General features: G+C 28.7%; 1 protein-coding gene across 6 annotated transcripts in view; it reads right to left on the bottom strand.

Annotated features, from left to right (window-relative positions):
* Positions 1–508: 508 nt before the first annotated feature.
* Nc73EF (oxoglutarate dehydrogenase Nc73EF) overlaps positions 509–20,421 on the bottom strand; it is a 43,312-nt gene continuing 23,399 nt past the window's right edge. For 3 of the 6 annotated variants that reach the window (XM_065505318.1, XM_065505317.1, XM_065505315.1), the window contains exons 2-12: positions 18,887–18,998; positions 18,679–18,819; positions 17,991–18,164; positions 15,839–15,968; positions 12,843–12,921; positions 12,607–12,783; positions 11,432–12,535; positions 10,464–11,358; positions 10,235–10,389; positions 6,692–6,970; positions 509–1,582 (exon numbers count right to left, since the gene is read on the bottom strand). In XM_065505318.1, coding sequence (XP_065361390.1) covers positions 1,483–1,582; positions 6,692–6,970; positions 10,235–10,389; positions 10,464–11,358; positions 11,432–12,535; positions 12,607–12,783; positions 12,843–12,921; positions 15,839–15,968; positions 17,991–18,164; positions 18,679–18,819; positions 18,887–18,979 — 3,327 coding nt within the window. In that variant the 5' untranslated portion in view covers positions 18,980–18,998 and the 3' untranslated portion in view covers positions 509–1,482. Of the gene's footprint in view, positions 1,583–6,691; positions 6,971–10,234; positions 10,390–10,463; positions 11,359–11,431; positions 12,536–12,606; positions 12,784–12,842; positions 12,922–14,945; positions 15,049–15,838; positions 15,969–17,990; positions 18,165–18,678; positions 18,820–18,886; positions 18,999–20,421 lie in introns of all 6 variants that reach the window. The other 3 variants (XM_065505319.1, XM_065505320.1, XM_065505321.1) reach the window with 3 other exon arrangements.

Genomic DNA, 20,421 nt, shown 5'->3' with positions numbered 1-20,421 from the left:
ATGTTGGAAAAAGTTTTGAAACTTTTTTCAAATAAAAACAAAAGTTCTATTTTAAAATAAAGTCGACTTTAACAAAAATTAACTTTAAAATTTCTTTATGTACTAATATGTATACTTCTAGATCAATTATTTCCTCAACAATTAGTATTTTCTATAAATACTTTCCCGAATAACACAAACTTTCAGGATGTATCAGAATTTTAAAAACTGTTGTGTCCTCACTAGATAGTTTTTCCAAGTACTATAACTCTGAAATATAAATTTTCTTTACTTTTAACAAACCAAAACTAATAATTGTAATCCATTTATAATCATATAAGCATGTTTTTTTTATAAATTTCTCTTAAGATTGTCTCAATTATATTTGCAATTCTTTCATTCGTAATGGATTTTTCTAAATTTTCAATATTAGTTTGTTAAATTTCGTTTAACTACTTATCAAACATTTAAAAAAGCTCTTAACGATTACATAGTTTCCTTTTGTTTTAAATAAAATAAATAAAAAACGTTTTCATACAGTTTTTTTCAAAGAAGAGGCACAAGGATTTTATTGGAAATTAAAGAAAGGCAACAACTAAAAAGAAATGATAATAATACTTGAACAAAACTAAACTAAAAAAAAAATAAGTATGAGTTTTAATATTTCTTATTTTTTTAACATTACATAAAATTAAAATGATGAAGACAATAAAAAATACAATTTAATAAATCCCTGATAATTATTATTTTGACATGCGCTTTTATTACCATTCTAAAAACAATACAGTTTTTTTTTTCAAATAAAAAATGTAAGTTTTTTATCGTTTTCTTGTTTTTTTGTTTAATTTTTTATTCTTTTTTTTTTGTTTGTTTTAATAATTAAATAATATTTAAAATAAATAATAATTAAAAATAATTGTTTTTTGCATTCGGTTTTCATAGACTTGGTTGGTTTTTCCTCACATGCTTCGTACATATTTTTTCTTGGCTAAAAATTGGTTTTCTTATGGTTAAAACTTAAGAGGAGATTTGTTTTTAAGAAGTTTTAACTACATTTCTTAGTTTAACAATTATCTAAACTAAATTACATTTTTTTCTTTTTCATTTTCTTTTAATATTTAGTAGTTAAAGGTTGGTAATTTAATATTTTTTGTTTGGATTCACTTTGTAAACGAAAAACAAACATTTTAATTCTTGTCAAAGTCAGAGAAAATATATGTATGTATATAGATGTGTATGTGTGTGTGTATGTAAAGTATGTATATAATAATCATTTAAATAAAATTAAAATTAGAAAAAAAAATACATTTTCTTTAAATTTAAATGTTGTATATGTATGCGCGTATGTGTTTTTTTTTTTGTATATAGTAGATCCATTTTAGTCGTTTAAAGTTTGTCACTAGAAATTGTGTTGTGTTTAAAAATATTCAAATCAATGATGATGATGATGCTGATGACTGACTGACTGACTTTCTTTCGTCATCATTAATTTCAACGAGTCATTTAGACACTGATGGCATCAGTTAACAAAGCATTCAATTCACGTATATGTTGAGCCTTGGAACCGGTAGCAGTCGAAGCACCACATGGACGTCCAGCATAGCTAAGATAGAATTGAATAAAATTTTTAATTAATTTACGGCATGTTTGGGTAAGATTGTTTATTTGTTCTTTTTGCAATTGTTAAAATTAACCATGAACATAATTTACAAACATTTAGACTTTGTTATTTTCAAAAAAAGCATAATAATAAAGCAAGCATTCAGTTTAAATTAGTTACAGATTTTTAAAAATAAATTATAAAATAATATGTATGCTTATAAAAATGAGATCATATTAAAAAGTTTAAATAAAAACCATAAAGCAATATACACCATGCAAAATATTTATGTGATAACTAATGATTAAATGAGAAATAATAAATTTCTGAACAAATGTTTAATGATTTATTGTCTCTATTATAGTAAAATACGAAAAAAAAAAAAAAAAACTTTAATTTTTTAAATATTTATAGCTCTTAGTCATAATCAAATTTATATTGTATTAAGTGGTTTATAAAACAAAATTTCAAAACAAATTTTGTTTTAAAAAACCTTTCATTACGAAGAAAGGTGTGTACTTTTTATCTACATAATCAAGTCCTAACAGCGAAAATATCTAAACCATCAATATATTTGATTTTTAATGCAAATCGAAATTGTAGGATCATTTATATAATGAGGGTATTTCATTTCAAAAAATGGAAAATTACACTCTGATTTTTTTACACTTTTACACAACAAACACAAGAAAATAAATTCAAAAAAAATTCAATTTTTTTGTGGAATTTTGTTTATGTTTTTGTTGTGTAAAAGTGTAAAAAAATCTGAGTGTAATTTTCCATTTTTTGAAATGAATATGAATATGCTTCTCCTGTAAAGTTTGTTGTTATGCACTTAAGATTTGTTCGCTGTTCTTCAAAGTATTATTCGAATTTATAGACAATAGCACAGATTACACAGATACGAAACAAATGACAGTTCTCAAAAAAGTACTATTGAATCGTATAGTAATTTTGACGATCTACAACCAATTTTCAATAGGCAACGATTACGTTATAAGAATTTCAGGAAAAAGTTAGAATTTTAGAATGTTTAGAATTTATTATTTTTTATAAATAAAAATACATTTTCTGTTAGCTAAAGCCTATACTAATCACTTATTAAGTAGCCTATTTTAACACAATAAAAATATTGGGTGTATGACTTAAAAATGCGGGATTTACAGTAGAAGGCGTATCTCGTGAAGGCGTTTTTTGTTTTTAATAACTTATAGGTAATTTTGAAGGCTACATATCTGTCATTTATTCTCACTTTGTTATTGAACATTATAGTGTAAAGTGTTCTTTACACTATAATGTTCAAAAGTCTTTGTTTTGCTTCGAAAATGTCGAATTGCGGGATGTTTTGAAAATGCGGGAAGTTTTGTAATACTTCTTTAATTTGAAAAATAGTGCCGCTGAAGCACACCGATTGCTCACCAAAGCTTATGGTGCATGTGTTTCATCGGTTTCAATGTGCGATAGATGGTTTGTGCGGTTCAGAAGTTGTGATTTTGGAACGGAAGACAAATATCGCCCAGGTCAGCCAAAAAAGTTTCAAGACCAAGAATTGAAGGCATTACTCCATGAAGATTGTTGTCAAACTCAATAAGAGCTTGCAAAATAATTGGGAGCTACTCAATCAGTAATTTCAATACGAATTGTAGCCGAGAGACCTTGAACTACGATTTTGTATGTCTAAAATGCTGCTTGAGCGCTATAAAAGAAAATCATTTTTGCACCGAATCATTACTTTCGATGAAAAATGGATTCATTACGATAACCCGAAGCGCAAGAGATTGTACGTGAAGCCCGGCCAACCAGCCGAATCAACACCAAAGCCACATTCCATACAGCTGATTCTACGCACCGGAATGACCCGAGTTCATTCGGCCAAGGGCTGTCAACTCAGCAATCACTGCTGCTACAACAACAACAACACCAAAGCCAAATACAAATAACTGTTAAAAGAATTTAGAATGAAGTGGTTGGGAAGTTTTGATTCACCCCCTTATAGTCCAAACCTTACCTCGTTCGAATACTATTTATTTCGATTGATGCAGAACGCTCTCTCTGTAATACGCTTCACTTTGGAACATATTATCCGAAATTGTCTTGATTCGTTCTTGGCCTCAAAATATGAGCAGTTCTTTTGGTTCGGAATCCATATGTTGCCAGAAAGATGGGAAAAGGTCATAGCTAACAATGACTAATATTTTGAATAAATTCATATTGTACAATAGTTAAAAATTTTAAAAAATTCTGAATTTTTAAGTCAATATTTTTATAGTTAAAAAATGGTTGTTTAACAATGTTAGCTTATTTTAAAACCCTGATTCACCCCATATTCATAATATCAAAAACGAGCTATTTCCAAAAATGAAATCATGTGGTTTCGATTTACAAAACACCATAATGTGAATTCGTTTTAAAAGCGAAAACGTTACTTGGTTTAAAGAATTGTATTATTTCTTACAAGGCGAATTTATATACAAGGTGTTGTCGGTGGCGAATTCAGGCAAATACGAGCGAATTCATGCATTTTTTATATATGGAGTTTGACATTCGAAACAATGAGAGAGTGGTTTTGAATGTCAAACTCCATATATAAAAAAATAATGAATTCGCTCGTATTTTCCTGAATTCGCCACCGACAACACCTTGTATATAAATTCGCCTTGATTTCTAGCTCTCCCTTTATACTTATGTACACAAAATATAGGACAGTTTCGCCGTTTTAAATAGAAAGCTTAAAGGAATAAGACAAAGTTAAGAATAGTGGTTATTTACGTGGTTAATTATTAAAGCTTAATAAGTTTAAAAATGCGAAATAATTAATTATAAAATAAATCAGACCTTAACAAATCGATCAAATAAAACCAATTTGGAAGAGTTGTATGCAATATACTAAAGACATTAAAGTGAGCATTATTAACCTTGAAAAATTCAAAGTTATACTTTACTTAAATCGAGTGATTTCAAAACCGAGCGATTTTCAAAAACGAATTATTGAAAATTCAATGCTCTCCAAATCGCACGATTTATTACATTGACTAGTTTTGCTGACTCGAAAGTAAAACGAGTAAATATTGTTGATTCGATTTACAGAACACCAAAATATGTGAATTCGTTTTAAAAACGAAATCGTTACTCGGTTTACAGAACAGAGGGGAAATGTGTTTATAATAAACGAAATATTTCTTTGTCTCCAGCATATTGCTAAAAAACACACAAAACTGGCACCATATCGAAAGAAAGTGAGTCGTAAAAATGTATGTGAAAAAAACTCTGTGAGTTATTTTGTTCATCACTTTGAACATTTTTCCATATAGACAAAATACATTGACTAACATGTAGTTTTTTTTGCAGCAACAGTTAGGTTTTTGACAACAGACTTAAGGTAGGGTCACACATGGCAAATACAGTGGTGGCCAGGAATTTAAGACAAAAATTGTTTGCTAAATTTCACGTGATTGTCAATTAGTTTTTAAAATATTTCGACAAATATGTATGCATGAGGACTGTTTTAACACACAAGTGTGTTTTATTCGACTGTATCAATTAATACATATTCACCACGAACACATAAAATTTTTCTACAACTTGACCAAAAAAAATTTTTTTAAATAAACATATTTTCTCACATTTATATCATTATATTTTTATTATAAAATATTCGGACCAAATTTCGTATTTTTAGTTCCATTAGTTTCGGTCATATCATGTTATTAACAGCGGATGTTCGCTGAGGTGAGTCAACGTATTTCCAAATATCTTTGTCCATATATGTTTTACCGATTTTTCCAAACATTTTTCAGAAACTAGAAACATTAATAATAAATTTCATACCCTTAGAGGTCCTTTTATTTTGGCTCTATCGCACTTAAAATTCAGTTGATGAAAAAAATTCAAGTATTTGTCTTAAATTGGTGGCCACCACTGTATTTGCTCAAAAAAGCTATACCACACTTTTTAGCAGAAATTTGTTTGACGTGTTTACTCTTACAAGTTTTTTGTAAGATCAAACAGCATCAAATAAAACAAAACTAAACCAAATAAATGAATTCAAATGTATTTTATCTAGTGGTTACGTCTTTAGGTTTGTGACAATTAAGTCTTGTCTCTTAGTTACCATATATATGGTTTAAGTTTTTCAAAAATGTATATGTAAATATTTTCAAAGTTATTTACATAATAAGGGGGTCAGTTTTTAAAATTATTTTCCATTTTATCCTACAAAAACAGATATAGTTTTAAATTGCTAATTGTTCGTATACATATTTGTTAAATTCAAAAAAACTGTAAACCAAACACTTTAGCAGGACTACAATTTCTGAAGTGAATAATTTTAATATAAGAAAAAAAATATTACTTTAAAGAAAAATGTTCATAGATAATAAACAAATTTTAAATCTATTGATAAAGAAGTTTTGCTGTACTAAATATGAAAAAAAAACATTTCAATGAATAAGCAAATATGTTTGTATAACAATGGATGAAGATGATAGCCAACAAAAATTTAAAACTTAAATATTAGATTAAGTGCAGGGGCAAAACAAAAATCAGACAACATTACATGCAGTTGTGGGACATTAGATACAAAGAAACAAACAACAACAAAAAAACACGCACATACGAAAAAAATATGAAAAGAAAACAGCAAATACATGAAATGCGAAATTAAGAGACCCATTTAAATGAAATGAAAATTACATTTTCAAATCTTTTAAAATAAAAAACTAAGCCAATTTGCAAAAAAAAAAGGGATAGAAACAGTAAAAAATTTTGTAATAAAATTGGTTATAAAATGTTTAGAAAGAAGGAAAGAAAGAATAGTATAATAATAAGAACATATAAAATGAAAAAATCTTTCTTTATCGCTGTCAAGATAAATAATTAGTAAATGTATATAAGTAATATAAATATATATATGTAATTATAATATATAGATATATGTGGTAATATACAGTAATACTAATAAATATTTACTACACACTACATAGTAATTTCTTTGCATTTCATTTTTTTTTAAATACAATTTAATAATTATAATGTAGTACACAACAACAGAGAAGAGAGATGTGATAGTATGTAGTAGTATAGTAGTTATTTTAGTGGTAGAAGAACCCTCACCTAATTTTGCGTCCAGATTTAGAAACACGCACACCAGGTGCCGCAGAATGACCAGCGGGTCTATTGAAATCTTTGCGTACATTTTTCAAATCAAAATGTTTCACGTCACTATAATCACCAGTCTGCTGTTGATGGCCAGAAGAGGCATCATTATCAGCAGACTTGCTACCACCGGATGTAAACATACGACTTAACCAGGGTTTATTATCGGAATCGGACTCATTAGTATTGGTAGTGGTAGTAGTAGTAGTAGTGGAAGAGGAAGTAGCATCATTGGGGCTGCAACAACAATAACAATAATACATACACAAACAAACAAAAAAAAAGGGAAAAATTTTGATTTTTTTTTTTTTGGTTTTAAGGCAGGGTTATCACTTCGAGGAAATAAGGTTTTGTTTACAACGAGTTTTAACTTGTTAACTTGAGATTGTTGGAAAACACAAAAACTTAAAGGTACTTAGTTTTAAAACATAAGGCAACTTAAAACTAAAACAATAATTTTTTTATGAATAAAATCAAATCAAATTAAAATTGAGAGAAAAACAAATAAGATCTTAAAACTATAAAATTAAGAGAAAAATAAGCCATGCTCAATGATTATGATTTCAAGTGTTTTTTTTTTTTGTAATATTTATGCGATGTATGATTATCGAAGAATTAATTCACTAAGAACTAATTACGTAATAAATTATAGATATGTGGATAGCTAGCTATCTTTAAAAAAAATTTAATCATGCAAAAGCTAATGCAAACTATTTAAGTAGGATGCAAGAGAGATTGGTAAAATTTAAAAATAAGAAATATTTTATAATAATTAAAATTATCAGTGATACCGAAAGGGCAGAGGTACCACTACTATGGCAAATTATTATAAAATTAATGTTTTGAAATAAAATATCGATTTTTTCGATCATCATTCAATCTTATAGTACAGACAGCTGTTTCTTTTTTAAAATCATGCGTTATTTTGACAGTGGCAGGCAGCTGTTTTCTGGAAGGTTTATAGTGTAATACAAACAAAAAGGTCTTTCAAATTTACAAACCGTTAGTTATCAAGTGATTAATTCAGCTTTTCAATTGCTGTTAAAGCAAAAGCATTGTACGAGGTTGAATGTTTAAAACGTATTGTAAAAAGGTCTTGTAAATATACAAGACTAAAACAAACAGAAATATAATTTATGCGATAAAAATGTAATAATAATATTGGCAAATTAATATATGGGGGATTTCATGTCAAGTGAAACAACTTTTGATCGGTCAAGAATTTGACATTTTGGGCAAACATGTGTTTTTTCTCATACATGTAACTTACTACTCTTAGCAAAAATTGTCCCAAATTTGGGACATTTGGTATAAGTTCAATCTTTCGAAAAAAAGTTTAAAAAAAAATAAAATATTTTTGACTTTTTTTGCAAATTCAAAAACATTCGTTGGAGTTATTGCGAAAAAATCTCCAACGAAAAAAAATAAAATATTTTTGATTTTTTTTTTTGCAAATTCAAAAACATTCTTTGGAGTTATTGCGAAAAAGTGCACAAAAGTATAATTATAATATACTGAGGTACTGTCAAGTTCTATTATTTGAATAGAATTCAGTCATTGTTGAATGGATTCAAATTGAAATTAATTCGTAATAGAATTCATTCAACCTTTGAATGATTAAATTTTTGATAATTCGGATATTCCAAGGGAATAAAATTTAATTAGCATTTTTTGGATCATTTAGAATTATTGAAGAAAAATTGTCTATAGCTTTTTTGTAACAGATTTGAATTGAAGAAAAATTCGTTAACGGTTTAATTCTATAAATAGAGTGCTCCAAAAAAAATATGCCGCCCTTCTATAGAATTGTTCTTTGAACGTTTTGATAAATATTAGTATGATAGGATAACGTTAACTGGTAGCGCTACGGCTCTGATGTTTGGAGATTTATTTGCAAGGGGGGACATGAATTTTTTCTTTCAGTTTTTACAAAAAAATGGTCCATTAAAAATTAATTTTCCATTTTAATGAAAAAGTAATGCAAAGTCAACGCAATTATGTAAAAGACAAAAAATTTTAAAGTTATTCATGAATACGAAATTTGGGAAACAAATTTACACATTTTAAGAAATATTCTAATAAAAGCATATTTTTACTTTAATTATATGTGGATTTTCTCGTATCGCAGGTAACGCCAAAAAAGTTTGATTTTATTAGCAACACTTTCAAAACTCCAATTTCGAATTTAAAAGCAAAATAGGATTTAGAGAGGATATCTATGGGAATAAAAAAATACATTGTAAAAACTGATTTATTTCCAATATGTTGGCAAATTAACCTTTTCAGAATAATATTGTCCAGATAATTTGAAATATACCCCGATAGTTTTACTAAAATCCAACAATCTTAAATCATAAAAGATCAAATTTTGCAACATTTGGAATTTCTAAAAAAAGAAGAAAATTTTAACAAAAACTGAAAAAAGGAATATTTTCATCTTCAAACTTCAGAGCCGTTGCGCCATCAATTGCGACATCCTATCATTATACAGTCTATAACAGCATCGTGAGGACAGTCTAAATTCGCAATATCATTTATTTCTAGAGCACTTTAATGAATACTAAAAGTAATAAATTCAATATGTAGGAAGCCTTAGTACTTCCAATTAAGCATATGCATTCATTAGTAATTACTTTAATGGAATGTTTGTTAAGAGATTAATTTTAATTTGATTTTGAAAATTAAATTTAATTAAGAAGTAACTTTTGTTACACAATATTCTCCTTGGAAGACAAATAAGCATTTGATTAAATTTAAAAAAATAAATGGGAGTGTATTGTATCTTAGTATTATTAAACAAAATCAGTTTGTTAAAAACATAAGAAAAACATAAGATTCTGTATAATATTATAAAAAGTACTATTTAAGTACATAGATTTTAGGAAACACAACGTGAATAGGAATTTAAAAATGGACATTAGGGGATTTTAACTTATTAAAACTATTACACCTATATACAGAAACAGTTATGATACCTAAAAACACCTACTTTCCCACAGAAGAAAGTTATTATAGTCATATTTCGGCAGAGATTTCTGGTGAACATTTTAATTAGGAAATAATACAAAGTCATGTAACAAGCAACATAAAGCCAAATACTTTTTTTACTTTTAATATAAACAAAAAATATAAAAACTTTGAAGTGGTTTCTAACTACAATAGAGACAACTGGTGTGTGCAATAAATTCATTCATTCATTCAAAAAATGTGAAATAAATAAGGTGAAAGTTGGATATTGCAAAAAAAAGTTAAAAACTAAAAAATATACATTTTGCAACTAAAAAAAAATAAATACAGTTAAAGGAAAAAAGAAAAAGGTTAGAGAAATTAGAAACTTAGACTCGCAAAAGAAAAGCAAATCAAGGAAACTCAAAACGAAAGCATAATAAATAAATCAAATGTTTAAGGAAGAAAAAAAAAGCCAAAACAAAAAATTAAATTAAATTTAAACTAAAAATGAAAAACATAAAGAAAGAATAAAGGACAAACAAAATGACTTACGTAATATCTCTGTCGTGGTTAAGGGCGGTCAAGAAACGTGGTTGCACATAAGACCAGCAGCCTTGATTTTTGTGTTCCTCTTGAGCCCAAACCAAATCAGCATTGTTGTATAAGTTAGCTTGTTCCTTGACTAAATCGAAGGGGAAGGGTGAAATCTTAAAGAAATTAAAACAATAAACCAGTTAAGAAGTTTCTTACATTCACATGAAATTATTTTTTTTAAACTTACTTGTTCAACACGAACAATAGCAATTTCACTTTCCAAGCCCTTGTCCTTGCGTTGTTTGGTCAAGTCGTAGTATACACGACCGCTGCAGAAGATGACCTTCTTTACACCGCTGGGGTTCTCAGCAGCAACACCCTTTTCGGGGATGATGCGTTGGAATTCGCTGCCTTCAGCCATCTCACTGAAAGGTGACTTGGCCTCTGGGTGACGCAATAGAGATTTTGGTGTTAAAAGGACCAAAGGCTTGCGGAAGGGCAAAGCGATTTGACGACGCAAAATGTGGAATAAGTTAGCGGGGGTAGTGCAATTGGCTACAATCCAGTTAATATCGTGCAATTGTCTAATGGCAAACTCTTCAGATTCTGGGGGGAAATAGTCGGGATCGTCCGAAGACATTTGCAAGAATCGTTCAACGCGAGCCGATGAATGCTCAGGACCCATGCCTTCCATACCGTGGGGCAACAACATAACCAAACCGGATTGACGTACCCATTTGGCTTGACCGCTGGAAAGGAATTGATCGACAATACATTGAGCTGTGTTGAAGAAATCACCGAATTGAGCTTCCCACAAGACCAAGGCATTGGGATTGGTCATGGAGTAGCCGTGTTCAAAACCGAGTACGGCGTATTCAGACAATGAACTGTTCGATACGGAGTAAGGAGCTTGATCGGGATACAAATGTTGAAGAGCATTGTAGGTAGCCTTGTCAACCAATTGATGGTGCAAAACATGATGACGATGAGAGAAAGTACCACGTTCAACATCTTGACCAGATAGACGGACATGTATACCTTCTTTAAGGAGAGAGCCAAAAGCCATGGCTTCACCAAGGGCCCAATCGGCAACACCTTCCTCAACCATAGCCTTACGGGCATTCAAAACACGAGTAAGACCCCTAATGAATGAATAATGAAACAATATTTCAAAAATAAATAATTTCGTTTTAGAATTAATTAGAAAAAACCTACTTGTGGATAACGAATTCAGCGGCATTTGGTGGTGGTTCAGAGAATTTTTTGCCAATGTGTACCAAGGTTTCACTCTTGACACCAGTGGGCGATACCTTCAAGGGATCCTTGCCTTCAAAGAAACCAGACCAGGGAGAATCGATCCAGTCCTTGTATTTAATGTGTGTCTCCTTCTTAGCCAATTCGAAGGCTTCTTCGCAAATCTTTTCGTATTTATCGGCCACCGATTTAACTTCCTCAGCGGTGCAAGTGCCTTCGGCGATAAGTTTATCAGAGTAGAGATCCAAGCCGATCTTGTGTTTTCTGATCTTTTGGTACATAAGAGGTTGAGTGAACATGGGTTCATCAATTTCGTTGTGACCATTACGACGATAGCCAACCAAATCGATAACGACATCCTTGTGGAAAGTATTACGCCATTCGGCGGCAACTCTGCACACATGCATAACAGCTTCGGGATCATCGGCATTAACGTGGAAAATGGGAGCATTCACAACACGAGCAACATCGGTACAGTAAGGAGAGGAGCGTGAGAAACGAGGATCGGTAGTGAAACCAATTTGGTTATTGGCAACAACGTGAATGGTACCATGAGTAGTGTAGTCGGGCAAATCGGACAAGTGCATAGTTTCATAGACAACACCTTGACCACAGAAAGCAGCATCACCGTGAATCAAAATAGACATAACCTTATTGCCTTCCTGATCGCCACGGTAGAATTGTTCGGCACGAGTCTTGCCCTGAACCACAGGGTCGACGGCTTCCAAATGAGAGGGATTGGCAACAACAGCCAAACGAATATTTTTGTTTGTGACACGGTTCAAGCGTTCAATGTATGTACCCAAATGGTATTTGACATCACCGGAGCCATCATCAGCGGCTTCCAAACCAGCAAATTGTGTGAAGATTTGATGCAATGGTTTGCGGCATACATTAGCCAATGTATTCAAACGGCCACGATGGGGCATACCCATAATCACAGATTCAACGCCCAACTCGGTGGAGGCATCGATGAGCTCCTTCAAAGCGGGGATCATAATTTCACAACCTTCCAAACCGAAACGTTTCTCCGAAGAGTATTTCTTAGCCAAGAAACCTTCAAAACTAAATTACAAAAAAACATTTTTTTTAATATAACAAAAATTTAAGAAAAGTAATAAATAAACAAAACATACCCAGTAGCACGAGTTAAACGGGCCAAAATTAAACGTTTCTTTTCGGGTGAGAAATTCAAAACGCCAGGAGTTTCAAAGCGTTTACGAATCCAATTGCACTGTTCCAAAGAGTTGATGAACATGAATTCAACACCAATCTTATTGCAGTAAACATTTTCCAAACGATTCAAGATTTCTCTATAAAATTTCATTATTAATTAATTTTTTAAGATAAAAAATGTATATGAAATTATTACCTCAGAGGCAATTGATTTTCTTCACCACCAATGAAAGTTGTGCTGGGCAATTTGAATTCACGATCCATATCATGTTCACCTATTTTTTTGTTTCGGTTTAGGTTTAAAAAAATATATTAGTTTGGGATTTTTTTTTTAATAAATTATGATGAATTTTTATATTTTTACACTATTTTTTTATTGAAATTCGGAGACAATGTAGTTAATTATTGTAAGTTTCTTTGGAGCATGCAGCTGTTTTGTTTTAATTTTAAATGTCTTTGTTTTTATTTAATCATGAGTTTAATTGAATTGTTTTAACCCTTCTACGTAGTTTTAAATATTAAAATAGTGCTAAAACAATGTTTTCAAAAGATGAATTTATTTTTATGATAAAATGATTTTATTTCCTCTACAATTTATACAAAAAATTGGTGCTTATTTTAATTCAAATATGTATATTTATGTATTTAGTTGGCAGTGCATACAAAAAGCAATTGTTTAGGGTTCGATGAGACAATATCGCGTAGAAGAGTCAAAAGCAAGATGCAGGTATTATGATCTATAGTGCAAAACTAATATTAAATAGGTATGTATAAATGTGCATTTGTTTGTAAAGTCAATTTTGTAAAGCATTTAAATTGTAAAATGTTCCCCTTGCTAATTATTTGTCAAAATTGTTTTTCATAACATCAATGTAACAATAAAGGTGTTTTAAATCCATAAAATCTATTTTCATTTTTTGAGTTTATTGAAATTCAATATTTTTTTTACAAATACATTCTTAGCACTTAGGTATTTGACAACTGAGTTAGGTCTTTCACAGTATAGTAAATTTTACATTAAAGGTGTTTTAAATCAATAAAATATATTTGAAGTTTTTTCAGTTTATTGAAATTCAATATATTTCTTTACTAATACATTCTCAGCACTTAGGTTTCTGTCAACTGAGTTAGGTCTTTCACAGTAAAGTTTCCGATCTATGTGTATTTAACTATGATTAGACTGTAAAAAATTATATGAAAGTTTTTAAGTTCTTTTCTAGTTTTCGCTCTATAAATACACATAGATCGGAAACTCTCCTGTCAGAAACCTAAGTAGTGAGAATTTATTAGTAAAACACTATGTGAGAACAAAATTCATTATGAGAAATCTACTGAAAAGTTTATTTCATATAATTAAAATTAATTTCTTTAAACATAAACATCGTACGAAAGTGAAAACTAAAACGTAAAGTTTTTATAGAAAAACAAAAAAATTCCACATTCAAATAAAATAGTGTAAGTAAATAATTAAAATTGTGTAAATATTTCATGTATACTTTTAGGAGTGGCAAATAAAAATTTCTTTTAAAAACATTTTAAACTGTGCCTTAAGGCTTGTAAAGTTTTTACTATAGAAAAAGAAGCAAAACCTTAGGAATTTGAACAAGCGATTATTTTCGCTTTCGTAAAATTTCTGTGACAGAGTTGATAGTATAATTTTGAGTTTCTACTTCTATTTTTTTAAAAGAAAATGCTTAAAAATTCATTTTTCTCAAATTCATTCGGCAGACATTATCTAGTTTCTTAATAACTGTTTTATAGTTAAAAAATCATTTAATTCCTGTACTAATTTAAACTTGGATTTGCTCATATATCGAGCCTTAACAGCGAAAATATCTATCTATCTTAAGTGAAGTAAATCTTTGGAAATTCACCAAATAAAACAATTTTGACAAATATTGCAAAACATTCGATAAAATCAAAGAAATAAATTGCAATTTTCCAATTATTTAATAAAAATCATAAGATTTGATTAAAAGACAATAGAAATTACAAAAGAAATGTTTTACAAAGCAAATCATATACAAACAACAAAAACAAAAGTAAACGAAATACATTACTAGGATGCTAAGAGATATTTAATTAGGAGGACAATAACATTACTCTTAAATAAATTGACAATAAAACAAACAACTAAACTAGAAATATTCTATTTCCAAGTATGTAAATGGAAACACAACAATCATATTGTATTGTATATAAATGTGTACGTAACTAATTGAGGAGGACAGGACAGGAGGCATTTAAAGAAGTTTGATTCTAAGTGAAAGAAAAAACTACCGAAATTAAACTTACTTACCAAAACTGAAATTAGCATAAATAGCTTTTGTTGTAGAGTTGCCAGGCAATTCGGGAGTACTAATTTCAAGAGGATCGAGGTGAGCTACGTTATGGCCTCGAATCTAATATCATCAACAATAACAATTAATTTTGTTTTTGTTTCGATCAAAAATAGTTTTATGTTTTATTTTTGTGTGTATGTGGTTGGTTTTTTTTTTTGGAAGATATGGAAATTTAATGACCATTTTATTATAAAATTTTGAACAATTTTGAAGATAAAACCGAGTAAGTAGATTTATATATATATAGAGAAAAAAAGCAATAAAACAAAAGAAAAAAAGAAAGTCATATAAGCATTAAGTTGATTGGTTAATTAAAATAAAAAAGAAAATATTTGTTAAAAAAAAAGAGAATATGCTTTTACTTTTAAATGGTATTAATATGATAAAAAGTATTAAACAGTTATAAACATTAAATACAGGATTAATTTTATGACAATAATGGGGTTATAACAAGTATAAAAAATCACCAAAAATTACAAATAAATTAAGAAAAAAAATACAACTTAAACAAACCAGGTTAATAAGTCTAAAAGTCAAAGATTATCAAAATGTGATACCAAAACCTTAACTACACTAATTAAATTGATCTTAAAGAAAAGAAGCCTGCTAATCAATTAATTAATTAATAAAATAAATAAATAAGTAAGCCATTTGATTACAATTTATTTGTGAGTTTAATCAAAGACTTTTTTTACTAAAACAACATTATAAATAACACTCCGAATTTCATTTTAAAGATATATATTACTTTGTTCATGTTTTCAAATCGTTTTCTTTTTCTAGGCTTTTAGCCTAAGAGACATAGATAAAACGAATTTCATATTTTAAAAATAAAATGAAAAAAAATTACCAAACAAAAAATCAGAATGTTGACGTAAAACATCTTCGTTAGCACGTCGGGCAACACCATCCTTAAACCTGATCTTTTCAACAGTTAGAATTCCCATGGGATCCAATTCAGAAGCCAAATGACCACGAGACTAAATTATATGAACACAATGGTAGCAGGATATATATAGTATAAAACAACAATTATGAATAGCAGGATAATGTGTGTTTTTGTTTTTCTTTTTAAAAAGTCAGTTAAAGATTTTAAGGAGTTGAGTGGATAAAAGGTGTAGGTTGTATAGTTGGAATGTTCAATTTATTATGTATATATACGTATAAATTTTTATAATTTAGGTTAATAATACAAATTTTGACAGTTTGTGTAGTTTTTTTTTTCTTTTTTTTTAATAAATAAAACCCAATTGTTAGCCAATTATTAGTAAACTTTGAAATTTTAGATTAACACAAAAGAATTACATAGTTTTTTTTTTAAAGCCAATTAAACTTTTACGTATATTGTTTAGTTTAGTTTTATAGGAAATCAAATAGTATTATTATAATTATTATTAAATTAGCCCTTCCATGTTTGAAAATTGTTGTATAGTGTATAACTTTAGTTTGTAAATTCAATTAGATAAGGAGATATTTTAAGGTATGATTTTAAGGGAAATTATTCAGAATCTGTAGAATTTTGAGTTTTTGTGCTGAATTATATACAATCTACATTAATGGATAAGGTATGCTAAGATTTTATATTTTTAATTTGAATTTTTTAAATCAATTGAAATTTTGTTATTAAGAGTTTAGTTTTTTTTTTGGGTAATAGCGGTACAAAATGAATGAAATTTATTTCTCAACAACCTATACAATTTGCAAAGTTTTTATTCCTACCCAGTGTACATATATACATAAAGAAAATGTGATGGACAAATATAAGTACATTTTTAAACTGTTCACGTACGTTTCAGATTTACAAGTATTAGTCAAAATTTGAATTTCGTGTTTGGTTTTAACCGTTAAAAAACAAACTTTTTAGAAAGTAATTTACACAAATATGAATTTGGATTGGGCCCTAACAGTGTCAGGAGTTCAGATCATGGTATTACACTAAATTCTTCAAAATGGACTGTAGCATTTAATTAATATTATTACGATATTGCAGTATCAATTTGAATTCAACGGTCTGCATCAAATTTATAAATAGAATATTCTAGTTTTGTCCGTTAATATAATTCATGAAGCAACTGGAAGATGGCACTGTATATAAATAGTGGCAGCGGTTGATGTCAGTTTAGTTTTTAAATTTTAAACTGCTAAACTGCTTTAATTTGCAATCAAAAGTAGCCGGTTTATTTAAAGGAAATAAACCACCGTTTTTAAAAGGTAAAAACGTAACAATATTGAATAATATTAATTATTTAAGAAGAAATGACATTCGGCTATTGTTATGAACTAAACAAGTAGACAACTTTATAGTCCATGTTTGGAAACCTTCCAATAAAGAATATTTTCAATTCATTTAAAAATATTTATATATTTCCAGACTTTTGACATATGCGCAACGGTTTTATGGCATTTAAGCAATTATCAAATATTTCATATTTCTATGATATTAAAATATTTAAGAAACTAGCCCAAAACCGAAAGGTTTTCAATTTTTTAAAACCGAAGCCGCGCAATAGTTATACCGACAGTATAACTATTAGTTAACGCATAACCAGGCTTCGTGTTAATGGGGGTAAGAAAGATAAACTTGAAAATTAGGTAAATTTTGACATGAAACCTGCAAAAACTGAAAGTTGTTGTGAAACAGTTTTACTATATTTTGTGGTAAGTGCTGTAAATTCTGAATAATTTCTACTACAGTTTAGAATTTTTGCATCAACTAAATAACTAAAAAGTAGAAAAAGTGGAAAGTTATGAATTTTTCTCAAAATAAATAACAAAACTAACTAAGAATGACAATAAATTAACAATAATAAATAAATAAATTATAAAACTAATATATAATAAAATAAAGAGATAATAAAATCATAAACAATACTAATTGATAATTGAAACGTAACAAAAATCAAACAATTATATTATATAAATAAAAACCCCATTAAGTGTGAATAATTTAATAATAAAAAAAGAAATTGCATTAGAAATGTATAAATATAAAGCAAACATACCTGATAACTTCTGATAATAGCCTGTACAGCTAAATGATCATCAATAGTTTTGGAGTCGGGGGCAGCACCGCTAACCATACCAGCATAAGCTGATACGGGCAGAGTGTTGTATTGTTGGGGAGCTAGATTTGGGGGACCACAGTAAGAGTTATTGCGGAAATAGGCATCCCAGGACTAAATAATAAAAAATTGCAAAATATTAATAAAAAAAAAATACAAGTAAGAGTGCTATATTCGGCAGTGCCGAATTTTATATAACTTTCACCAAAGTAATGTTTATATAAAAGTTTGAAAACCGATTTTGACAATTTTTAATATCAACCGAATCATTAATGGAGGGTTACTGCGTAACTCAATCCGAAAACGAAAATGTTCGAAAATGTGTGCTAAATACATTGTAATTTGAAAAGATTTCCTGTCGAATCGAATTAGGGAGTAACCCCCCTGTATACAATAATGTTTGTATGATATTTGGGGGATTCGAAAATTTGATTTCAAAATACTGGCATGAAGAAAAAAATTAGCGTAGTCTAGGATTTTTGCTTATGTCTCAGCCAGGACTATACCCGATTTTCTTGAGCCAGGACTATACCCGATATATCCAGAAATTACAAACGGAATGGCAAACATGGTGAAGGATATAATAAAAATACCATATTTATTAAAGACTATAACAAAAAAAACTTACTGTATGCACAGAAGCGGGATCGCGTAACCAATTATTGTACATCTCTTCCACATAGGAAGCTGTTGTACCATTTGCGAATGGCTCAGCAGCAGCTGAATTGTAACTGCGTACAGCAGCAGCAGCCATAGCATTTTTAACAATCTGCAATGTTTGAAAATTTATGTTAAACAAATTATATAAATTTCATAAACATTTTAATTTGAATTACCTTTTTATTGGTTCCATTTAAAAGCCATGTTGCAAAATTTTTATGTGCAATTGGCGATAACGCCAAATTGAAGGCTGTATTAGCTCTATGCATTATGGCTTTGAATTTCTAACTGCAAGTAAAATAAAAACAAAACAATGAAAAAAAAACGTCTAATTAGTTTTAATTGTATTGTTGTATAAATTAAATTTTAAAACAAATTCAAGTACAATTTTTATAATACACTTGAATGTCTGATGGTGTTGGATTTGTATTGTGGCAAAATGCGAGTACTTATTAAATAATTGTGCAAATAATGTTTTATTTATGTCTAATATTTAGCAAACATATTTATAGCTATACTAATTATACAGGTGTTTTCAATTAAAGATGTTATATATGTATATGCAAACTAAGGAAATGTTCAATAGTTTTTTTAGAATTTGTATACTATTCATAAAATGTATTGTTGCAAAGCTTTCTGATACAAATGTTGATGGTGTTGAAATTTTCATTTATTATCACAATTTAATTAGAATAATTTGGACGCTAAGCTGATTTTATAATGTTTCTCTCTCTCTGTGTAAAAGTAGCTTAAGTAATTGTTATAAATATACTGCAATTTCATGTACAGTGTTTTACAATGGAAGCTTCTGTAAGACAAATGGAAAAAGACTGGACCCCAAGTACATAAATAAGACTGTCTAGTTTGGAGATGGCAATATTATGATGTGAAGTTGTTTCTCATATTATAAAAGATACTATGTCTAGAATTGGATACAGATCTATTTTATGAAGTCATACGCTGAGAAAATATGCCACTAGTTTGGAGATTCCATCACGACAATGACCCCAAACACAACTCTAGGATTGTAACCAATAAGGTACAAGAAGCCAAAGTTCGCGTTACGGTCGGTCAATGAAGATCGTTATCGCATCATGATCAAAGATTGAAAATGTTTGATTAATCAGAAATTTGATTGATTATGATGTTAGATTAATCGATTAATCGCACATCACTACTTCAAATGAATAATTAAAACCGTAAATACTGTTCAATGAAGTTCCTCATTATAATTTTTAAGGAAACTGAAATTAAAAGCTAAACTACATACAAATAATTTAAGTAGATCTGAACAATAACGAAACATTCAATCACTAACTAAACAAGTTAACATTTCGCAACAAATTTCACACAATTAAACCTTCAAAAATTATCTTGGAAACAACAAATGATAAAACTATTTCAACATTCGACCAGAAGAATTTCGCCAAGACAATATTTGTTTACGCAATTACCCTTAAAGAAAAAAATAAAATGGCAACAGTTAAAAAAAACACCACAAGAGATAAGTGAATTTACCAATTTTTAAAATAAAACAAATATTATACGTCAAAAAAACAAGCAAATAAAAAGAAAACAAAATTGCGCATTTGCTAAAAACAGCGAAATATACATATTTATAAAATTAAACATGTTGTTTAATTTTTATCTAGAAACTTATACAAAATAAACTAGATAAATAAATAAAAAAAACCGTACAAATAACGTCATT

The sequence above is a fragment of the Calliphora vicina genome, chromosome 3 (genome assembly GCF_958450345.1).
Source record: "Calliphora vicina chromosome 3, idCalVici1.1, whole genome shotgun sequence".
NCBI lineage: Eukaryota > Metazoa > Arthropoda > Insecta > Diptera > Calliphoridae > Calliphora > Calliphora vicina.
The sequence above is the reverse complement of the archived record's forward strand: the minus strand, read 5'-3'. Positions and strand labels throughout refer to the sequence as shown.